The sequence below is a fragment of the Pimephales promelas genome, chromosome 3, assembly GCF_988280905.1.
Source record: "Pimephales promelas chromosome 3, fPimPro1.hap1.1, whole genome shotgun sequence".
In the NCBI taxonomy this organism is placed as follows: Eukaryota; Metazoa; Chordata; class Actinopteri; order Cypriniformes; family Leuciscidae; genus Pimephales; species Pimephales promelas.
In genome coordinates, this window is record NC_142771.1 from 13,640,325 (window position 1) to 13,663,245 (window position 22,921).

Below are 22,921 nucleotides of genomic sequence, written 5' to 3' on the forward strand. Positions count from 1 at the left end.
AATTATATGCTATAATCTTGTTTATGTATACATTGTTACTCCCCTTGACCGTACTCGGAACAAAACATTAATAAGCAAACATACTTCACTTTATGCAAACACCTTATTCAAATACTGCAAGTCTGACAAGCTTCTTTATTAAAAAAAGAAAGAAATGCCACCACCCAGCTCCATTTAATGAATTGATACATACTTTTGTAAATCTGTCAAAGAGCGTAAGATTTTCAGTATACAATCTGGGATACCTTCTTTCTCCAAATTAGTGCATAATGTTGTGTTTTAGAAGTATCTACATTTGCATGCATTATCCAAAGCAACTTATTTTGGATTCAGTTTATACATGTTACCAATTATGCATAGTCTTTTAATTGAGCCCATGATGGCTGAAAGATGTTGACCACCTCTTCCTGTAATGTCTCTTGAGTATTGATCTTTTCACTGGAACTCCTTTCTATAAAATATTTGAATTGCAGCAGTCCATTCTTTGAAATCTCTGCATCAACAGTTTTGCGACCTCTTTCTTTGAGTTCGGGACGGTTCTTTTACTCTTGCTCTTTTGGTATTGTGCCTCAGAGGTCTGTTGTTTGCCCGTTTTTGTCCCAGCACCCGTGTGTTCTGTTTCGGTATGTCTGGAGTGTCTTTTACTGGGCAGTTGTCCGGGGGAGGAAGGTGATGGCTGTTCTGGCCCTCGGCCATTTCTTGTTGATCAATAGAGGAGTCCTTGAGAGTGTCCCTTGAGCTAGCTAGTTGACACAGAGCAAAGGCCGCTGAGTGCCTCTGGTCACATGGGTCTAGGTCTTGTTTTCTGGGTGAAGCAATTGTCGATTCCTCAATGTTTTTGATGGTTTGTCTTTCTGGAGTTTCAGAGCCTGTGGTGTTGGGCAAGGCTTGGTTGTTGGACTGTCCCCTGAGGCAAAGGTTGAGCGGTGCCTCTTGACTACTTTCTGAATCATAATGGAGCTCTTGGTCAGAGTAGTGGTGTGTCACGTCACTGGATACGGCCTGGTCCCTCTTTGAAAGGTTTAGAGGACCTGGCTCCTCCTCATTTTCTTCGTCCTCTTCCTTTTCTGATGAAATCTCACTGACTCTTGCAGAATCTGTGGTTTGTGGGTCATTGCTAGAAAGAGAAAACAATATAGAAATGTTAAGATTGGGGAAACCTTTAACTTGCTTTATTTGACCGTCATACAAAAAGTGTCTATGTCTCACATAGTTTACCTACCTCTCTCTCTTTTGTAACACCATCTCTTGGGGTTGTCCATATGATTTCTTGGTTAAGTTGTCGGTTGCCCCTTGTAAGACATACTGCGATTGACTGACAGGGAGTGACTCCCCATGGGAAGCCAGCCTAATTGTAACAGGGATACGTTGGATGACATCTGCGGTACTGGGTCTGTCTGGCGACCCAGAGGCGGCACATCCTGCTAAAGGACTCTGGCGAGTACCTTTGTCTCCTGGACTGTGCTCTTGGACAGCCCTGTCCTCAGGAAGTCTGCTGTAAGAATCCTGATGAGATATGGGAATCAGGTGTCCTCCGTACTCTCGAGGATAAAATCTGTTGCTGTATAAATCCAGAGGAAGATACCTAGTTCTCTGTAAGGACATGGATAGTTCAGGGTGTTGGTAGACGCTGTAGGGTAGAGGTGGACTGGGTATAATCGAATGAGCATATCGATAGTGATAAGGGTGGAGAAGAGAAGGACTAGGCGGGACCAAAGGTGATGGCATCAGAGGTCTCTGGGTCTCCCGCGGTGTGAGTTGGTAGGCAGAGGCGTTTGCTTGGTTGTGTGGGTAAGGCGTGTAGAGGGAGTGCAAGGGCCTCTCAGGTACCATGTATGAAGAATAGTCTTGTATTAGAGGAAGAAGAGGTGCTGTGGAGGCAGGTGGGACCCAAGGTGCCATTTGATTGTAGAACTGAGGAATGGATGAAGATGTTTGATCGTCTCTGCGAGGAGACAGAGTTTCACTTTCACCTGTTCGTGCAACTGGCGAGAAAGCCGAAGATAATTTGTTCTGTGTAATGTCTGTGTCTGCACTTTTGTCCCTAATCTCACAAACTGCCTCTGGCACTTGCTTGGTGACCTCCTTGATGGGACATTCAGGCTTTTGTCTTGTTTCTTTAACCATCTCCTCTCGTTCAACCTTGTCACTGACCCTTTCTATTGGTTTGCTGGCTTCAGCTTCCAGGATTGGCTCTTTGCTGTTGTGGTTGAAAGGAAGATTATGCTGGGAAGCTCTGGTTGTTTTTCCTGTCTGTTCCATGCGCTGAGATACCAGAGAGATGGAGTTCTTGCAAAGGTTGTACTTCATGTGGTTGAAGAGATGAGACTTGATGTTGCAGGTGAAGGGACATTGGAAGCACTGATATTTGAACGGTTTGCCAGGAGGGCGTGGAATGTAATGGGGTTTCTTCGGTTTTCTCCCCTGGAGAATGTCCATACTTGTGCTGTTGTTCCAATCCAACTATCTGACAACAGAAGAAAGAAAAAAAAATCATTAACATTTCTGCCACATCCTAGATCAGAGCATCTGCTGTTTGTTGCGTCACTAATTTAGGTTTAAATAAAGGGAGTTTGGATGCTCGCAGTCCTTTAAGCTTTTCAGCTAGTTTGTAGCAGTTCTGCATTGTCCGCTGGCCTGCGTGTTAGCATGGCATGCTCTATCTGCACTAGTGAAGCCAGTGTAGGCCTGTAGAAACATGCTCCCCTTTATCAAAACCTGATGGCGTGGGAAACCACATACACCTTTTTCCCATGACCTCACTTGCAACAAACTCCAGACATTTAAAAGTTTATCTCACTCACACTGTAAATGTAGAGAAGCAAAATTGAATTTCATCTGTTATAACATTAGTGATCAATTGGACTGCTTCCGTGATTGAAAGAATTGGCTTCTACAATTCTTCACTACAATGAGACCTAATGGTCTGGTTAGTGTGCAAAGATTTTGAGGCCTGAAGGTTTGTATTGGGAAGCAGAATATTGAAGAAAGAGATTGCTGGGCAAGTTATGCAGAAAATGACTCCGCCTTAAGGAACCTGTTTGTCACACGCTGTCGCAAGAAGTGGTGGCTCAGGTTTTGACTCCCATGTTTCATATCAAGCCGCTCCCTCCTTAAGGCACAAAATAAAAGAACGTTTCTGTATTGTGAAATTTGATTTTGCTGTGTTATGCGTTGTTTCCTGGTTCTTAATCACACTTCTATGGGTACGCTGAAATCTTGTGATATTAGCGTAACACGAGAATTTAATTTTTTTTTTTTCGACTGTTTAGACACTGGGTGTATGTGTACAACCACATGGCAAATACAAAAGAGAATTTTCTCCCAGGTATGGTCTAACAGGTGCATCTGTAGTCAGATATTTAAACACCTGCTACAAGCTACATCAGCCTTAACAAATGCTAGAAATACATACACACACAGCAATAAGAACAGTTGCCATTAAAAATCTTTTTACAGCCTTACCTGTTATCAGATTCCACGTGATGTTGGAAGTATCGTCAAAAGATTATGTCCACAACGGACCTCCTGGAGTTTATCAGTTTGGCTGATATGATTGTCCTTGAACGCAGGTGTCTGCTCTTTAGGTCTTCTGTCACGTTTCTGATGAGCCTGATGCTTTCTGAGGTGTTGACTCTGTGGGGTGGAGTCTATGCCCAAGCAGTAGAGCCCTGAGGCAGCATCAATGTACCAAATAATAGGCAAGCCCCAAGCCACGATACATTGCAAGTTTGCCTCCTGTCTCAACTGTTAGTGAGCATCCACAAGGACTAGAAGCCAGACAAGACTGTTTTTGGCTTTTGTTTGCCTAAATGGTTGAATTAACCCAGGAGTGGTAGAGTTAGGTGTGAAGCAGGTTTGAGGATGTTGTCAGAGGGGTGTGGAGATATTGAGGACAACCAGTGAGATTTGCATGGAGCCAAATGTGTGCCGCACCTGATGTGTCTTTACAGCATGATTATGAAAATGTTTATTTATGCTGGATCTCAGTTTGTATAAATTTAATGGTAAAGTTTTGTTTTATAAAAATATTTTTTTTTTCATTAATTTGCACATATTGCATGAATCATAAACTCTTAATACTTCAAATTCTGGCCCCACCTAAGTTTTAGGAAGAGATTTCCTTGTAATAAGGGACCTTCCAAAAGTCAACTATCAATACTCTCTTCTTCGTTGGTGTGTGCCTGTGTATGTTTATGCACTACACACATTATATTAATGAATGTTATTCTAGTTATATAATTATAGACAAAAAATTCAAAAGTTTGTTGTCAGTAAAATTAATTTTCTTTTGTTATGCAATTATGCAATGCATTAATCAAAAGTTACTATAAAGACATTTATGATGCTACAAAATGTTTATTTTTTTTTATTTTTTTATGTTTCTATTTATCTAAGAAACCTTGAAAAAATGATCAGTTTTCACAAAACTTAGCCATAAACTGTTTTCAACATTGATAATAATGATAAATGTTTATCGAAAGGCATATTAGAATAATTTCTGAAGGATCATGTGACACTGAAGACTGGAGTAATGATGCTGGAAATTTAGCTTCACAGAAAATATATATTTTTTTAAATTGTAATAGCCTAGTATTTCATACTATTATAATTACAGTATTTAATTGAATGTTTTTTTGATATATGCTGCATATATGCGTATAGACTGCTGCTGTATATGTAAAAGTATTTAAATATGTTTGATTGCAAAACTAATGGTTTTAGCATACTAATGTTTTGTCTCTGAATCCTACAGTGGTGCCTCTGGTTCTAAAAGCTCTGATATATGACGAAAAAAGGGGAGCATGCAGTTTGGGATCAAATGTACGTGACGCGGCCTGCTACGTGTGCTGGGCTTTCGCCCGTGCCTATGAGCCAAGCGAATTAAAGCCTTATGTCAACCAGATTGCCAGGTACGATCCCAACACCACCACTGACTGAGACATTATGCAGTTACCAACCTTAAGTATTAAACTTTGGTTAATATCTCATCCCATTCCATGTGTGCAACAGACCTACATTTCATCCTGAAAAACAAAAATCTATTTAATATATTACTCTTGGCTCTTAATTCACAGAGCTAACTTTACTATGTTATTATTCTTTTAAATAATCCTACTCAATAGATGTCCTACCTAGCAGGCGTATGGATCAGATCTAGAATAATTCATGTTAAATATGAATATATGAAAAATGAAAATAAATTTTTAGCAAACTGACAAACTCGCCCACTATTTATGCAAGCATTTGGCGTGACCTTTCTTAGATCTCTGTGAAGGTGTTTTTGGATGTTCTCCAGTATGAAAGCTATTTGCACCACAACCAACTGTGGTGAGAGCTGATCTGATGTCAGTGACGGGTGAAAATGACAGCAACTTGGGTGGCTCTGTTGACAATACGGTTACGCTTTCTGTCCAATGAAAATAGTTTTTTGTAAGTGTGGTTAGGCTGTGGAATTTGATTAGTGAGGCTGGGCAGCAGATCTGCAGCACGCATACTGAGGGATATTTGTGTCTCAAGATGAATGGCCATTTTATTCACCTCACAACCTGGTAATTATTTTCAGAAAATTCTGTCACAGCAAATTATATTTGAAAGAAAATTACGGTTTGATATAATTATATCTTAAGCATCCGTTTTTTTCCGTACTTTTTTCTCGCTGGACAAGGATTATAAGAGCCTCCGCTCATACCTGTTCTCCTGGCTGTAGTTATTTACTGCCTTAAAACCAGTTTATACACCTCTTACAGCTCAAAACCTCTCCCTACTGAGGAAGTAGTTCAGTTGGTTGGTCTATGCATCTGGTAGAACATAAAGTGCTCAGTATGAGGAGCAACAACTGAACTGTAATGTACTATTAGCTTTTTCATCTTTAAATATGACATAAGAAAAAGTGTTTTAGCAACGCCATGCTGCTACTTAAATCTGACAAACATCATAATAATATGGGAGGTAAAGAGAAGTTCACATGATTAGTCAAAATTCATCACAAGTAGCTTTTTCACATGCTGAAGTAAATACTAATATTAAGGACATAGTACAGTGACATACAAAAAACACTAAGGCAACACTAAAAAAAATGCAATAAACAATAATTTAATAACATAAGACCCTAATGTACACAACTGATAACAAAAAAGCTAAGAAAAAACAGAAATATTAAATATAAAAAAAAAATGTCTGTTAATGGCTTTTCACTGTAAATTATCAGATGATTTGTTCCTTTTTATTTCCAACAACTGTAAAATTAAAGTAATTTCGGAATGTAAGGTTGGATATAGATCTATTACAGTTTGTTTCCCATATATAGTAAGGCTTATAGTAAGTGTGGTGATTTGCATTTAAACGGCCAAATACAAAAAAAAAGTTAAGTCAGAAGGCCCATCTTGGCAAGTATCCTCATAAACACTGTCGGGTAAGTGAACGCAAACAGTTGAGAAAGAAAACGTAGTATATTGTATTCATGCATTAATTCGATCTTAAAGTAAAAGCAGCTTAATAATCATTCTGGCGTCTGTGTCATTAATGTTAATCAAACAAAAGATGAAGAAATTCACTCTGCTCTTGACTGAACAAAAGGATTCATCTTTTAATTTAGTTTATTCAATGTAACATTTCCCGAATACAAGTTTCATTTGTCTCTTCATTCTGTTGTATTTATTTGCAACTATTACTATATATTATCTATATATATTTTTTCTTTAGTTTAATTTGAAGTCATGTGATGTTATGTCCTCTGCATGGAGGAACATCTGATAGTCTCACAGCTTGTACTTTTTATGAAAACAAATAGCATTAATTTTAGTTAAGAAATGCTATAATACATTTTAACATGGATCTTATTTTACGTATTGTACATAGACTTTTAATGTAACTTAAGGAACATAAATATTTGCCTCAAAAGTCATGGATAAGTGATGAAAATGTATGAACCCTGGATGAACCTGACAAAAGATGGAAAACTTTCCAAAGTTGATCATTTAGATCGTGCAAACCTGAAATGAGCACCATTAACCAATGAGAACCACTCCCTTTGATTTGTCAAAAAACTTCCAAAAAAAAAGTAAAAAAAAAAAAAAAAAAAAGTAAGAATCTTCATATCGTGCTTTTTTTTTTTTTTTTTTTTTTTTTACAGTTTAAGCTCCAAAAAGGACAACAACAAAAAGTCTTCTGAAGTACTTTTGGTTGTTTTGTGTGACAATGAAGACAAAATAATAACTTGATAGTCTTTACTTCTGCCAAAGCTCTAAAATGGACTACAATAGTTGCATGCCTGCTTAAAGATTCTTCAAAAATGTAGTAATGCTTTGATACACATGACTGATGAGATTGTTTTACACAGATTTTCAGAGAATGTGAAACTAAAACGTGTTAACCAATGCTGTGCTGTTATTGGTAGTTGAAAGCATTATCAAATTATATAAAGCAAATATTGAGTAAAACAATAAGCAAGGGGTGGAGGCTGTGTAGACCTAGTTGATTCTCTGGAAATCTGCAGATTCCATGTGGTTGACGTATAAAAGAAAATTAGTTTGTGTTGTTCTTTCATATTTTACTGTAGCAACCATGAAATGTCATTGGTGTTTGGACCATGTTCAGTTCTTTCTTAGAAAAAAAAAAAGGTTGTGACCTCATGTTTATGCTTTTTGTTTTCTACCTTTAGGTTCGGTGTTAAATGACATACAGTATAAGCAACCAGTACTACATGTTTTGTATTTTGGTTTGGACCGAAAGAACCAAGAGAACCGAACTACAAGTGCGAATACACCCTTAGGGCTGCCGCTAACAACTCTGATAATCGAATAATCAAATTGAGTGGCGATTAAGTAATCAGAAATATACATTTGTGGTAATAAAAATAACAGTGCAACATTTTGCTATGAAACACAAAGCACACTTTTTATGTGTTCCCAAATGCACGCTATTGGAAAGCCAAACAAACAGCACGTGCAGAGACTGAGTTTGTGTGGTGATGAGTACTGTGAGTTGAGCCACTCTTAAGACTGGAAGAAACACGCAACCTACACGCATATTTACTGTATGATTAAAGCACCACGCTTTACTCAAATCCGCAGCACATATATTTATTTAATGTAATCACCTCGCTAAAGTTTCTCGAATCTTTATACAAAAGGGCTATAAAAATTCATGATAAAAAGTCTCGCTACTACCATCATTGTAAAGTACTAAGTAAATATAACATTTTAAATTTTGAAAATCTTATTAAATATAATCAAATTTCTTCTCTATTTAAAATTATCCATAACATCGCTGCACCTCCTTTAAGAAAATTTGTGACACTAAATTCGGAGAGAAATTGTAGAACCACACGGTCGACAGTTAGAGGAGAGTGCAGCGTTCCAAAACGCAGAACCACATATGGTCAACAATCTTTTTCTTATAAAGCAGTGAGCCTTTGGAATACTCTTCCAAATGAAATTATCTCTTGTACTAACTACAGCACATTTACACGCCTGACCAAACAGTGGTTATTAACAAATCAAACCTGTACGCACTGAATGACTGTGATACGAATGATGTAAACTGTGAATGAATGAGTTAAAGATTCTTGTAGTGGAGAGTGTTGTATGATATGAGTAAAGTGATGCTTCTGTGTTCGAATCAATTGTGTATTATAATTCTGTATATAATTTTTAATTGTTGTAAGTATACCATCAACCTGTCCAGGGACTGCAGGCGGAAATTAGCATATTTTTTGCTATAACCTGGCACATGTCATCTCTTCTTTCTTAGATCAATGATTTTTTTGTGCATTGTCCCTGATCAAATAAAATAAATTAAAAAAAAAAAAAAAAAAAAAAAAAATTTAATGTAATCACAACCTTTATGATTTCATAATAGCACTATACAGGGCTGTAACTAATGAACATTTTGATAATCGATTAGTTGGTTGATTATTAATATAAACGTCCTTCATTTATATTCAATTGCACGCTGTTATTCCTTTACAGTTGCTACTCTCATAAAATACTTGAATTACACCTAAATTTAACATCCAACAACAGATATTTCAGCAAAATGAATATTTTTGCACTGTATATTAATTGTCTCCTCTAATGCGCCGGCGCTCGTCCAAGTTTGACACAGACTGCCTTCTTGCAACATGAAGTACTCGCGTGAATTTTTAACATTTACAGATAAGGATATAACCGTAAAATGCAAGTTTTGCACTGAGGAAACATCTCACACATTAAACATCACAATCTGTCAAAGCGCCTGACAGGGTAAACCACGTTAAACATCACGCTTGATGCTTAAAATGAGGAATTCTCATGTTTTAGGGCGGCTTGGATCGCTCACCTATCCTGCAACTGCATCAGTGCGGTAATTTGACGCGGCTGGCATTGTCCATTAACTAATCGATAATGACATTCGTTGTCGATGATTATTATCGATAAGTTGTTGCCGCCATATAAGGCCGGATTCACATATAGCGCCTGAAAACGCTGGGCGTGCCGCATTCTCTTTTTTCCAAAGTGCTAGGGCGGTTGCGCTTTGGTTGGTTCTTGTCACATGACCTACTGTGCACTTATGGTGCGCTTGCGGCATTCTGAAAAGTTGAGATGTTTTTATCTCAACACAGGGCAGAGGCACTTGGGAAAAACGAGGGCGCCAACCGCTTCCATTATGAACGCACATACTGTACCTCGCGCCTACATTTGAAATAACAAACTTGAGTGCGCAAAAGACGCGATATGTGAACCGGCCCTAAAACTGTAATAATGCGGTTATGGATTCTCATCCGAATAATTCGCCATTTTTGGGTATTTAAATTCGGTATCGTGACGGCTCTAACAGCAAGGTTTTTTTTTCTGCGGTGTCCCACAAGGACGTTGTGTATTTGCTTTAACTGTGGTGCTTGCTATTATTACTCAGGCTTATGGTTGGGGGTTTTTCTGTGTAACTGTATTCTTTAATTCTTCTAGCAATTCTGCCATGTTCGGTTTGTGTGGTGATGTAGTGGTGAATCAGCTCAGCGAAACAGTTTCATCAGCAGAAAGCATTTTTTTTTCCCCTCCCAAGGTTCAACAGTAAGCTTTTCAGTCACCGTATAAACATAATGATATTACGAGAATGACAGCTGAAAGATGCTCTGCTACTCCCCCTCTCACTGTTTAGGGCAAGTGCGGGCCTGCATGTAACTGACTGTGCTTTTTTATCGCTCCTTCGGTTTGTTGGCCCTCCCCGCAACTTCCCTCCTCCCTACCCCCACGGTGCTGCCAGGTTTCGTCTGTTGTCGTGGGTTTCGGTCACCATTTGGCACCCAGGCTGAAGGCCTGTCGAGTCCTGTTCTAATTTCATCACCAGTCATAGGCTGTTTCTATGTGCTTAATGACGCTTTCAGAAACTGTGTCATTGCATGAAACTATGCTATTGTCCTCCAATTATTTTTTATATATGCATTACCTTACAAAAGTTTGGGGTCTGATTAAAAAAAAAAAAAAAACTAAGATTTTTCTAAAAGAAATTATTTCTTTTATTTAGCAAGGATGCATTCAATTTATTAAAAGTGACAGTAAAGATGTTTATGTTAATACAAATAAAAGCTGATCTTTTGAACTTTCGAAGAATCGTTAAAAAAAATCAGTTTTCACAAAAAGATGATCAAATTGTTTTCAACATTGATAATAATAAATGTTTCTTGAGCATCAAATTATCATTTATCAAGCTATCATTTGATTATCAAATTATCAATGAATCAATTTCTTTCTTTTTTTTCTTTTTTTTTTTAAACAAGTTAATATTGTTTAAAAAAACCTACTACAAACTTTTGAACAGTAGTGTATATATACAAAAGTTTACCAAAAAAACAACAACTGATTCTTAAAAATAATAAATCATCTACGGTCTCCTCAGTTTTTCACTGCATGTACATTTTAATTTTTGGGACACTTCATTTATAGGACATGTTCACTCAGATATAATTTCTATCTTTATTTACTCAAAATAATCTTGTTCCAAATATGACTTTCTTCAGGGGAACAAAAGGAGCAATCGGAAGAAGTTGTACTGGACGCTCTGGTTTGTTCTTCACACGAACGTATTGTATGATTTCGAAAGATATGAAATATAGCAAAAGTTGTATGAAGCACATTAATGATACTCTTAAGTCCTGTTTGAATCTTAAAAGCATCATTCTCTGTTGACTGTAATTGTATTTGAAGTGTGATCAGCACAATTCTTCTTCCTTTTGTGTTTTTTTTTTTTTTGGAAGAAAGCAAGGAAGAACTATCTCTTAAAGTCGACTACACTGCACATGGCTCAAGAAAAAGTTTTCAATGGTTTCCGTAAGGCGTTATTATAAAACAGTAACAGTGACTCGTCAAGCTCTGCATGCATGTTCAGTCCCTGTCCATTTTATGCTGCTCCAGGCCACTATCAGTTGTTCATCGAAACCAGCGCAGCCATGTTAAGCCCGTAGGCTTGTGCGTGTGTACTTGGTATGTTTGTGTACTTCGTTCTCCCAGGCTGTGAGTGACGGTGGGAATACCTCGCGGGCACGTTCACACAGCTCGATTGAGGAGGAGGAGGAGGAGTGGTGGAATAAAGGCAAAAGAGTGCAACAGGTTTATGGGGGCACTGAGATGATAGATGAGTTTTGAGATGAGAACTACACACTTGTTTTTTGATAATATTCCTCATCACTGGGGGTGAAAGATGTGATTGTTCAGAGCTGTACATGTTTGAGTGAATGCGGTCAATGTGCATCACCTCAGGCTGCCAAACTAACAAAATCAAGAGATGGGATGCATGATGTATAAAACAGTTGTCCTAGTTTAGATAGGAAGAGTTCAGATGCAAAAGCCTCTAAATGCCATTTGAAATTTTCTTCTTTAATGATGATTTTTATCAAGCTTGTATATTTAAGTTCAGTAATTTCACTTAAATAACAATTAATAGGTAATCTTCATTGCCATTTAAGTGAAATCACTGAACTTAAATATACAAGCTTGATAAAAATGATCATTCTAGAAGAAAATTTCAAATGGCACTTAGAGGCTTTTGCATCTGAACTCTTCATAGATAGATAGATAGATAGATAGATAGATAGATAGATAGATAGATAGATAGATAGATAGATAGATAGATAGATAGATAGATAGATAGATAGATAGATAGATAGATAGATAGATAGCTGATGATCTTTCGTTTGTTTCTGCCTTTACAGTGCGCTGGTCATCGCAACTGTGTTTGACAGGAACATCACCTGCAGAAAGGCCGCATCTGTGAGTTTATGCTGAAATTCTTTTGAAATCTCCTTTGAAACCAATTCCACACTAAAAAAAGCTAATACAGATTAGAGATGAACATAAACGGGTATGTTCAATTCTAATATGCACATTAGCATAAAAAGCATGAGCGTTTTTTGACGAGGGGTTTGGTAAACGCCCCGAAATATTTGCTTAATGTAACATCTGGATAGGAGAAAGTATTGTAACGGGGAAACAAAATTCACACTTTTTTATAAAATGTAATGTTTGCTTCCTTTTCTTTTAGGCTGCTTTCCAAGAGAATGTGGGCAGACAGGTACGACGAAAAAAAAATACACTTACGTTAAGACTATTCACGTCCATTATTAACACCTGCATTGATTTGTAGTGCAACTGTGAAGTTTGTGTGTCTAATCTGATCCCCTGAGATATCCTGTCTCCACAGGGCACTTTCCCCCATGGCATAGACATTGTCACAGCGGCGGACTACTTCACGGTCGGTAACGTGAATAACTGCTACTTGACTATTAGGTAAGGAGTAAGGAGGTGACAATGTGTGACTAAGAGCTGTTTTGGTGTCCTTAATTGAGCTCTATTGTTCCTCAGTGTACATGCCTCAGGGAGATCAATAATACACCCCATTTCTCTGAACAATCAAAGCGCGATCACGCAATGTTTTGAATGCATCTATGAGCGAAGCAGTGATTATGCTGTCGTGTCTGTCTTGTCCCTTTCTTGTGTCCCACCCTTTTTAAAAATGCCACCATTTGACTGTGTCATCTCAATCTATTGATAAAGTAATGTGAAAAATGCTAGCCTCAGGGAGCAAAGAGTCGTACTCGAGTCTTACCGCTGAAAAGATGGGTCTCATTCCACTTTCTAATGAACTCAGTTGCAGTGCCACTGAGATATGAACGCAACAAAGACAGGACATGATGACATGAACACTAAAAAGGACCGAATTCTCAAGCATAGCTGTTTTTTCTCGCCCATCAGGCATCAGAACTACGTGTTCTCGCTACGTGTCTTCCTTTGTGTGTGATGGAGGAATTCCTGCTGCTGTTTTGATTCCTTTACACATTTTATAAGCTCTTCACAAGTTACCAGCTCCATCAAAAACCATCATATTTTGGCTATCCACACACAACGAGCACATTTAACGCAGAACACAGCATCGTTTCCAATGTTTGACAAGTTCTGTCGCAAAATATACATCATAAAACCCTTTTTTTTTTTTGCTTTGTATCTTAAGGTGACAGTGAGAACACAAAGGGAACCAGAACTAAATGTATTTTCTTTTTTGGTCTGGACCAAAGGAACCAAGATAACCAAACTATAAGTGTAAACACAACCTTAAAGCCGACATATCATTGAAAACAGATTTTTCTTGGTCCCCTAGCAGTCTGGACAAACCTTCTTAGTAAACATATTCTTTAAAACAGTAAAACTAGGGTGTTCAGAAACTGTTGACATCAGAACAATAGGCATGCTTAAGGTATTTTCAGACTTACTATAGAGATCTTTTGTTTTGGGACTTATTTTCTTGGTTCGATTGCCTTTCACAAGACAATTTTTCAAAACATTCCAAAAGTCACATGTGAGTATAACTGACCTCTTAACACACCTGTTTGTTCTACATACTTTCATTCATCAAGATGGATTGACAAGTTCGTTTTGTGGTGTAGCTTTCGTTGCACACATACACGCATATATATGAATATAAGCTATGATTCAACCTTAACCTGATACATTTTATCAGTTAGAGAGGGAATCGAGGCTTCGTCGTGACCATTTGGTCAGGTTGATTTCTCAACACATGCTAATTTGAACCTCCAAATTCCCTAGCATATGACGCCTACATGCATATGAACTAATCATAATCCTTGTCATTTACATCTGGCTGTAGCAAAATCCGCCTCCTGAATACTAACGGTCAGAAATGGCTGTGTAAAACTAATTCACGATTTTTCTTTTTTTCAGTGTCTACATCGCTGGTTTTGAGGAATACACCAAACCCTTAATTGACCACTTGGTGGCTATGAAAATCAATCACTGGGACGGGTAAGTAATCGTACTGTTTCATTTGGATTTTTTGGTTTTCTAATTTTAACTAAAGCTGTATTTGCATTTATTAGGGTGATCCGAGAGCTGGCCACGAAAGCACTGCACAATCTAACTGCCCAGGCTCCTGAATACATGGCCAACACAGGTGAGAATAGTGTTCATTTTGTCAGCTATTTATTTTTTTTCCATTTAGCTTTATGTACTTTTATTTTTCATTTTTTTTTATTTAGTTAACATTGTCCTGTTTTTGTTTAAACGTCTAGGTATGTCAGCTAAGTTTTAGTCAATGAAAACTGTTCACATGTTCACCATGCCCAAGTTCATAATCGCAACGGTTGTCATTTGCGAAAATAATTTTTACATTTCATCAGAATTAGTGCACTTTCCCCCTATAAGCCCAAATCAAGAGAATGTCATGCATGATCGATTTTTCCTCATTTTAGTTTCTGATTTTATTATAAGATATTTATCATATAAATGAACACACTCTATACATTATGAAAACTGGTAAAATACGAAACGTCTCTCAAAAATTAAAACAGTGAAATTCTTAATAATTCGAATTAGGGATGCAACAATTCAACGCAACTTGTTTAAAATCGATAAAATCACAAGGCGTGTCAGTGTTTCCATGGCAACCATGTGTTGTATTTATTTTACTATCTCTTTCACTAAATGTGTAAATGGATTTATTTATTTTTTTAAATAATTTGTTGATGTTTATGGCATATTTTTGCTAAATGTGTTCCGGTTTTTTTTTTTTTAACTCTTTCTAGTTTAATGATACAAATTATGACAAAATTAAAATCTTTCCTTTATTACAATGTAAAAAGCCTCTCAATGTGGTAGGCCTACTAATTTTACAGTCTTTTCCTTAGTGTGCGAAGGTACCACTGTCCAGCCTCTTGACCAGACAGACAGAAACACTAAGTTGAAACAACCTTGAAGGGATTTTTTTTTTCAATGTAGTTTTATTATTTGACAAAATATATTTCAAAATGGAAAAAAAAGTGCAGCATTTTGTCTGAGAAATAAAAAAAGAATGAAACTTTTTCATTTATAATTTGTCTCAAATCGAATTTGTTAAAAAAATGTGAGAAAATCACATCGTGAGTTGAGTGAATAGTTACATCCCTAATTCGAATCATTCTAAATTACTTTCATGTTTTTATATTAAAACAACAGAAAATTCAGCAACCACAATCGCAAACAACATATGCGAGATCCACGTTTGGATTTATTACAGTTCATCACTAATTCCTAATGAAAAACACAACCATTTGCAGGTTCCCTATTAGCGTTGGGTTTAATCCAAAATAGCTCGCCTCACTCTCGTCGCGTGTTAAATGAAATGTTACTCATGCTGCTGATCTGTGCTACGACTCGTTCAGTTTTTAATTGTAGTGCCTGTTCTCTAACTGAAATAACTAAATAAGTTTTATTACAATAAAACATTAAAATAACGGTTGGGGGGGCGGTGATGTAACCGGTGTGTGGCTTAACACAGGTAACTGACTATATCAACAGACTTGATGCTATAGTTGGTTATTGCTTAATGACCTTGGTTTTGTTAATGAACTTTTTTCACCATAGTTTTCGTTTGTACACGTAGAGCAAACCCAAACACATCTTTTTCTCCTCTACACAGATGTCTAAATTATGTGCTATCTTGCCTTTTTTTTTTTGATTTCAGTTTTACCCCAGCTGCTGCCCATGGCGACAGGGATGGATTTGCACTGCCGTCACGGCGCCATCCTGGCCTGCGCTGAGATCACTCATGCTCTCTATGAGCTGGCCACCCAGAACAATAGGTTACACCTGCTCTTCTTTATTACAGCATTGTCTAACCATAACTTTATTTTATTTAATGCGTTTGCTTCCTTGTTAGGTCAGTGACTGATTTCCTGCCATCTGACACCATTGAAGGCCTTAAAGACATTCATCAAAAGGTCTTCAGAATCAGTCTCTTGTGTGATTTTGTGAAATAAGAACCAAAAAGCAGTTTATTGCAACTGATCCTCCATATGTTTGTTCACTTTAGCTCTCTGACAGAAAGCAGTACAAGTAAGCACTTGCTTCATAAACTGGCACTAATTGACATCAAAGCTTTTCAGGGGCACTTATTTTTCTATAGCTTGTAACTGATGTTTTGTTTTCCTCTAGGGGATTTGGTGGAGAGCTAATGAGACCAGCTGGTAAGAAATACTTTTTTTTTTTCTGTTGAATTGATTGTGCTTCACAAGTTAAAAATTATAAACGAATGTATAAGTGTGTGTGACAAAACAAGCCTCATTACTACTATAGCTCATACTAATTAGCTAGTGGTTTGAACAAATCTTTAGCTTTCTGTTACAGACATGAATAAATCCTCAAATTAAGGAGAGGTGTGTACTACTTATAATTTTGCTCTGGCTGACCATGAACAGGGTGCAGAAATCACTTGAAGGTGGAAGGCGGGACCTAAGCCAAATAGAAGACATCATTTCAATTAGAATTAGGGTGGGCTCTTGAAATTTGGGCTAGTACAAAACGCCCCTAGCAAAAACCACCAGAACATTTTCTTAAGAAGAAAATTTATCCGTTTTATCCGATTATATGGTGGTTTTGACGAAGACTCTGATCAACTCAATAACAAAAACCTTAAAGATCATCTTTATGCGCACCCTAAATTTCTTAATCATCACATGCTGATTTTCAATCATGACAGGCTTGACCAGTGTTCAGTACTTGGATTCACTTTTTTTTAGTGCTGCATGTTTTAAATAGTTACTATAAAATGGATATGTCCGTTCCTTGATTATGATTGGTTGAGCAGTTTTCGAAGCTGTTAAATTAAATTACTTTACAGACATACACCTGTGACCACATAACATCAGTATTGTCCAAAATCGCCCCATATAACCTTAAATATTGCTTTATCTTACCAATTTGGAATCAATTTTTTTTTTTTTCCGCATGGGTAAGCACTAGGGATGCACAATATGTTGGCCACCATATTGGTATCGGGCAATAAGAAAAGTTGGCCGATATATAAAAACGAATTGATTATAACGTTCAGCTTAGACACTTCAGATGCACACTGTTTGTTTTGATGGGTTTGCATTGCAAGTCTGTGATATTATAGGCTACATACAATTATAATGAGAACACCATTATAATTGTGTGCTTGGGACATGGATCTGATTGTGAGACCTGTATTTGTAGTCAGAAAACAATTTTTTATTTCCGTTTATCAGTCAATATATCGGTTATCAGTGTTATTTTAAGAGTTATAGATTTTGGCATTGGACAATTTTTTCATATCAGTGCATTCGTAGCTAGCGACGATATGAAAATGTAGAAAATGTTGTAAAGTTTATTTATATATATATATAAATTACTATATATATAGTACAAATTTTTGTTTAATTTATAATGCTGTACATTGTTTCTTTTAAAAAATCAACCAAATTCTGGTATGATGACAGGCGGTTTAAGGTAATTTGCTTAAGATTTTGATCAAATTAAAGAAAAAATCAAGTTAAATGTTAAATACAATTGATTGGAAAAAGTAATTGGATTCAATGCTGCCAAAAACTAATGGCACATAAAGTTTTGTCCCATATCTTAAGAAACAGTGATTAATAGTTCAGGAAATTGAAGTTTAAGACATTGCAGATGGCCCAGTGTCTTTAAAAAGTTAATTTTACACCCTTTTCCTTTTGTCTTTTGTCTTTTTTTTGTCTTTCAGTCTGTGGCCTCATTGAAAAGCTCTCTCTCTCCAATATACCTTTTAAAGATGACCCAGTTATCAGTGAGTCAAACACACCTCTTTACAATTGCATTATTAAATTATGTTTGACCACAAATGTCTCACGCATGTTTGATTGATTTGTAATGTTGTCGACTTGTTTGTGATTATGAGTTAATATGTATTCTGATTTCTTTCAGCTGGTTGGCAATGGCTAATAGACGACAGCTTGAAGAACCTTCACCTGTTCTCCAGCGGTGCCAGACGGGGTATACAGGTACAGGCCCCACCTCAACACCCAGAAGGCCTTACAGCTGTACCGAATGTGGTCGTTTTGAGAATATAATGTGTTTTCTGCAGGATGCTGCGGTCTCAGCATTGGCAGCGTTGTGTCTACAGTGTTATCAGGTTGAACCCGGGGTAGCCGACCTGAAAATCCAAGGTACAGAAAACTAATTCAGTTACAATAGCAGGTTGGGTTACACTTTATTTCGATAGTCACTTTAGACATTCTACTAACTATAAGTAACTTTTCAACTACATGTCAACTAAGTGTCATTAGAGTATTAGTAGGCTGTAGTAGACTGTCAGTAGACTGTTAGGTTAGGGTTAGGTGTTAGGGTTCAGGTTAGGAGAACAAGTTGACTTGTAGTTGCTAAGTTACTTACAGTCAGTTGCATGTCTGTTGGGGGAACAGACAAAAATATACCAACAAAATAAAGTGTTAGCAGATATTATGCTGACAGTCTACTAATACTCTAATACTAGTTAGTGACATGTAGCGGCAAAGTTACTTATAGTTTGTTGAATGTCTAAAGTGGAATATCAAAATAAAGTGTTACCGCAGGTTGTGGCTATTTTTATTATATTAACTCTTTCTCCGCCAATGTCCTATACCTCTTCCTGGGTCGACATTTCATTCGGTAACATTAGGCAGTTTTGAATTACATCGTGTCGAATGTTCGGTGTTTATCTTCTTCGTCGCTTGTTTTTGGATCCGGAGATGCTTTACTATTTCAGAAGATCTGTAACAGCGCCCCCTACTGTACAACAGTAAAAATACAGATTGCCGGAAAAGCGTGGAAATGGCGGGAAAGTTGTTGTCTCATAAATGACGGGAAATCTTGTCAATTGCGGGGAAAGAGTTAGATGTTGAACAAGTACTTTTGGGTGTGGTTATTTGATGTCCACATACTTTTGTCCGTTTATTGTTTGTCTACATCCATTTGTTGCCACACAGATCAGTTGGTTACTCAATACCTGTTGGCCCTGGAGAGTCCCGAGGTTCTGTCACGCTGTGGCTGGGCTCTCGCCTTGGGCTCACTTCCTCCATTCATGATCCATGGCAAACTACAGCAGGTCGCACCTCATAACGCCTCTTGTTTTCAGCTCAAGCGTGAATCTGAGCCATTAGGCTGAGTATGCATACTCTTACGTGTTCCCTAGATCTTGACTGGGCTCCAGGCTGCCTGCAGAGTTGTTCAGAAACAAGAGAGTCGAACTGAAGCCAGGAGGGATGCGGCCACAGCCATGTCTCAGTGAGTAACACCTTGTCCTGTCTCCTCTGCGCTTGAAGAACCAGTCTGCCAGAGCTTAGCGTGAGCCAGCTTGGTCAACGCCTGCTCCTTCCTGCAGGACCTGAAATTCATGTCTAGTTTCACTGCTTTGTCCCGTCTTGCATTGCATGTCCATGTGTCCTGTGCTTTCTTGTCTTCTTAGGGTGTGTGTAGCTGTAGGAGTGTGTGCACAAGGAAGCCCGGACCGCGTCATATGTGAGGGCAACATAAAGCTTGTGTATGAAGCCTTGCTGGGCTGTATGAACGACTACAGCACGGACAGCAGAGGGGACGTAGGGGCCTGGTAAGTTCACATGCTGCCTTTTGTTGCACTGTATACAAGTGCAACAGTGCTGTCGTGGTATTCAAACCTCAAAATAAAGGTACTGCCTTGGGTCACAGTAAATGCTCCTCCACGTGAAGATCCTCTACATCTGCTACATCTCCCTGCGGTTTTCTGCCAAAAATAAAAAGTTTTATGGTTTAACGTTTACGAACAAAGAAATTAAGACCGCTATCGTAAGCTATTAGTCTTGTAATATCACTTTTGCTCTATAAAATAAAATTATTATTTATTTTATTTAATTTAGGGTTGTCCCCAACTAAGGATTTTCATAGTCGAATCAGAATCGGCAAGTCTTGTCTTCAAATTTGACTTAATTTGACCCGAACTTAAAGGGACACTATGCAGGTATTTTAGCTTAATTTAACAGCTTCAGAGTTATTTAAATGGTTATATGACTTCTTTCGGTTGGAATGGTGGGCGTCTCGACCCCCCCTGGTGCCTGTGAGGGGAAAAATCTCACTTGCACCTTCAGTGTGGCGAGCCGCCGGCCTCAGCATCAGGAAGTATCGCGTGATATCAGCTCTCGCGATGTAACATATTCCTTTACGGCAACACTGCACATATCCAGGAACAAGGTCGAGAGGGATGGAGTTTGTCACACTATCGTCATGGCTGAGCCAGCATATAAGATACAGAAAGCTAGGAAAGCATTGTCGGAGGAACAGAGAAAGAGGAAAGAGCAGACTGACCAAGCATAGGCGTGGGTGTGATATGTCCCCATTGATACATGTCGCAGCATGGATGTACCAATACAAACAAATAAAACATCTCCTGGTAACTCTAGTAGAGCATTCATTTAGTTCGTTTGTTAAATAAGAGGCGATCTGAAATGTGTTGTTTTTGAAATCAAGTGACCAAAGCGCTCGTTGCCGCTGCAATCAGTTTCAGTGATTCAGTTGTGACGCGCATTGTCTTCAAACGGACTCGCGCTCAATCCGTTGCAGGGACTGAGAGACTCATTACGGCGAAATCACAAAACCCAATGCACAAAAAACATGTCCCTGCTTGAAATACAGCCACTAATAAACAATCGGTTTTGATAAGGAAAATAAACTATACTATTAGTTGGAATTAGAACCCAGGCAGAACCTGTGACACACATGGCAAAAGAAAAGTTCTTCCTCTGGACCATTAAAGTTCATGGGGATATGTATTTAATCACGTGAAAATTCTCACCACTAACAACATATATTAGATCTCCTTAAACACAATGTACTGTTGTATACAATGTAACATGTCACGCTCTCCGTGAGTGGTATTTACGACAGTAACGTTAAAAACAAGTACTCCACAGTTACTCTAGGGGTCGCTGTTTGACAAAAACAGCATTCCTGCCTGGTGTCCCTTAAAACTTAAAGTGGCAGCTATTACAATTATACACTATATTGCCTAAAAATATAACGCTGAACATATTTATTGTGCTCCGCTGTCCCCGGCCTGCATTCCTCAAAATCCTCACAGGTGCCTCCAGGGATAGCAAAACATCAACTCATCAACTGACATGTGCAATTCTCGTAATGCCTTTGTGACTAACAAACCATCAACAAATATTTGAAGCACCTCATGTGTGGTTGCGATTCTCTTGACAGTCACAGTGTAACTCTGATTCTTCGCTCTCGTTCTGTTTCAGGGTGAGGGCGGCAGCTATGAGCAGTCTCATGGACGTGACCTTGCTGGTGGTGGCTTCTGCTCCAGAGCTCCTCTCCTCTGACCTGTGAGGCACTATCAGTCTTCCCTAACTTCAGTCATAGCTAACCAAGTGCGTATTGTCGACTGCTCACAGATATTTTTCTCATCTTCTGTAGTGTTCAGCGTATGATGTGTTGCCTGGCCCAGCAGGCAGCAGAGAAGATTGACCGGTACCGAGCCCATGCTGGCACCGTTTTCCTGCGGCTGCTCCATAGCACGGACCCCGTAGTACCACACATTCCCCACCGGCAGGAGCTATTGAGCATCTTCCCTCCGTGAGTGCCACATGTGCTCTGGAACGTCAAGATAGTCCACTTTTACAAACAGACTTACTACTTGCTCACAAATCACCATATTATTGTGCGAAAAAATGTGTACGAAAGCACTTGTACCCTGATTATTGCTGCTTGCAGCTATATTTATTATTATTAATATAATTTTTCTTCGCTAAGCTGATTGTGCAGACAAAACCATAAGGTCTAGAGACGTGAAACTTGCGCCAAACGGTAGTACTATTGCCTGCTACTCGGGTGCAAATAGTTACCCTGATCGGGCCATAGGGGGCGCTAGAGTAATGAAAAATGCTAAATAGCTCATAAATCGTTCATTTCAAGTGTCTAATGTCATTGGAATCCTTGGGTCAAGACAAATAAAACAAATATCTCTGATTTCATTGGCGTTCAAATTTTACACCATATTGGATTTTGGTCAAAACCTACTGTTTGGGACATAGCTAACAAATGAAACCTATCTGATCCAAACATGGTTTACACTTGATGCATCCACAAAAGCACAAGTGTGCACTCACTAAAAAAAGTGACGTCGCAATTCTCAATCACAGTTTTGGGCAGTTTTGCACACCATGCTTTATTGCCAATGTTTCAGTTGGGTGATATGAGTAAAATAGCCTTTATATACCAAACACTTTATGAGGCAGGCAATCACAGGTAATGTTTTTGGCTAAATTGTTAGCTATAGCTTATCATTTGCATTGAAAAACTTGAGCTGTGATGCACTGAAATTTTGGCAGCGGAAAATGTTTGGCTGAACATTTTCAGATTAGACTAAAACAGAAACTGAGACATCTTACAACCTATGATGCATTTTGACTTTGTCATAGTTTATTTTGTGTACACATCATGTGAATAAGCACACAGGTAGTTTTAATAAGGTTAAGTTAAAAATGTCAACTGTGTGGACATTAGGGCTGGGTTGACTATCGATTTGTTATTTCTTTTAAATCAGTCTTCTTCAATCAACCATTCCTTTTAATCAATCAATCTTTACAATGATGAACCTAAAT

General features: G+C 38.1%; 2 protein-coding genes across 2 annotated transcripts in view; one reads left to right on the top strand and one right to left on the bottom strand.

Moving 5' to 3' along the window:
• Nucleotides 1–22,921, top strand: part of tbcd (tubulin folding cofactor D) — a 46,602-nt gene that overhangs the window by 7,005 nt on the left and 16,676 nt on the right. The window contains exons 14-31 of the mRNA XM_039686720.2: nucleotides 4,757–4,913; nucleotides 12,191–12,248; nucleotides 12,520–12,549; nucleotides 12,679–12,764; nucleotides 14,214–14,294; nucleotides 14,369–14,442; nucleotides 15,991–16,108; nucleotides 16,186–16,246; nucleotides 16,339–16,361; nucleotides 16,461–16,492; nucleotides 18,028–18,090; nucleotides 18,228–18,304; nucleotides 18,388–18,469; nucleotides 19,268–19,386; nucleotides 19,474–19,565; nucleotides 19,747–19,887; nucleotides 21,560–21,643; nucleotides 21,735–21,893. Coding sequence (XP_039542654.2) covers nucleotides 4,757–4,913; nucleotides 12,191–12,248; nucleotides 12,520–12,549; nucleotides 12,679–12,764; nucleotides 14,214–14,294; nucleotides 14,369–14,442; nucleotides 15,991–16,108; nucleotides 16,186–16,246; nucleotides 16,339–16,361; nucleotides 16,461–16,492; nucleotides 18,028–18,090; nucleotides 18,228–18,304; nucleotides 18,388–18,469; nucleotides 19,268–19,386; nucleotides 19,474–19,565; nucleotides 19,747–19,887; nucleotides 21,560–21,643; nucleotides 21,735–21,893 — 1,537 coding nt within the window. The remainder of the gene's footprint in view (nucleotides 1–4,756; nucleotides 4,914–12,190; nucleotides 12,249–12,519; nucleotides 12,550–12,678; nucleotides 12,765–14,213; nucleotides 14,295–14,368; nucleotides 14,443–15,990; nucleotides 16,109–16,185; nucleotides 16,247–16,338; nucleotides 16,362–16,460; nucleotides 16,493–18,027; nucleotides 18,091–18,227; nucleotides 18,305–18,387; nucleotides 18,470–19,267; nucleotides 19,387–19,473; nucleotides 19,566–19,746; nucleotides 19,888–21,559; nucleotides 21,644–21,734; nucleotides 21,894–22,921) is intronic.
• Nucleotides 116–3,759, bottom strand: znf750 (zinc finger protein 750). Its single transcript, XM_039686722.2, has 3 exons — nucleotides 3,466–3,759; nucleotides 1,223–2,467; nucleotides 116–1,117 (listed from the first exon to the last, which is right to left on the bottom strand). Exons 2-3 carry the CDS (start codon nucleotides 2,437–2,439, stop codon nucleotides 499–501), a joined length of 1,836 nt encoding a protein of 611 aa, XP_039542656.2. The 5' UTR covers nucleotides 2,440–2,467; nucleotides 3,466–3,759; the 3' UTR covers nucleotides 116–498.

Excerpts from the sequence above, each read along its gene's own strand:
- znf750 (XM_039686722.2), bottom strand. The coding sequence starts at position 2,439 with ATGGACATTCTCCAGGGGAGAAAACCGAAGAAACCCCATTACATTCCA. Across the intron at positions 1,118-1,222 it reads GTGTTACAAAAGAGAGAGAG|CAATGACCCACAAACCACAG; the intron begins GTAGGTAAACTA and ends TTCTCTTTCTAG.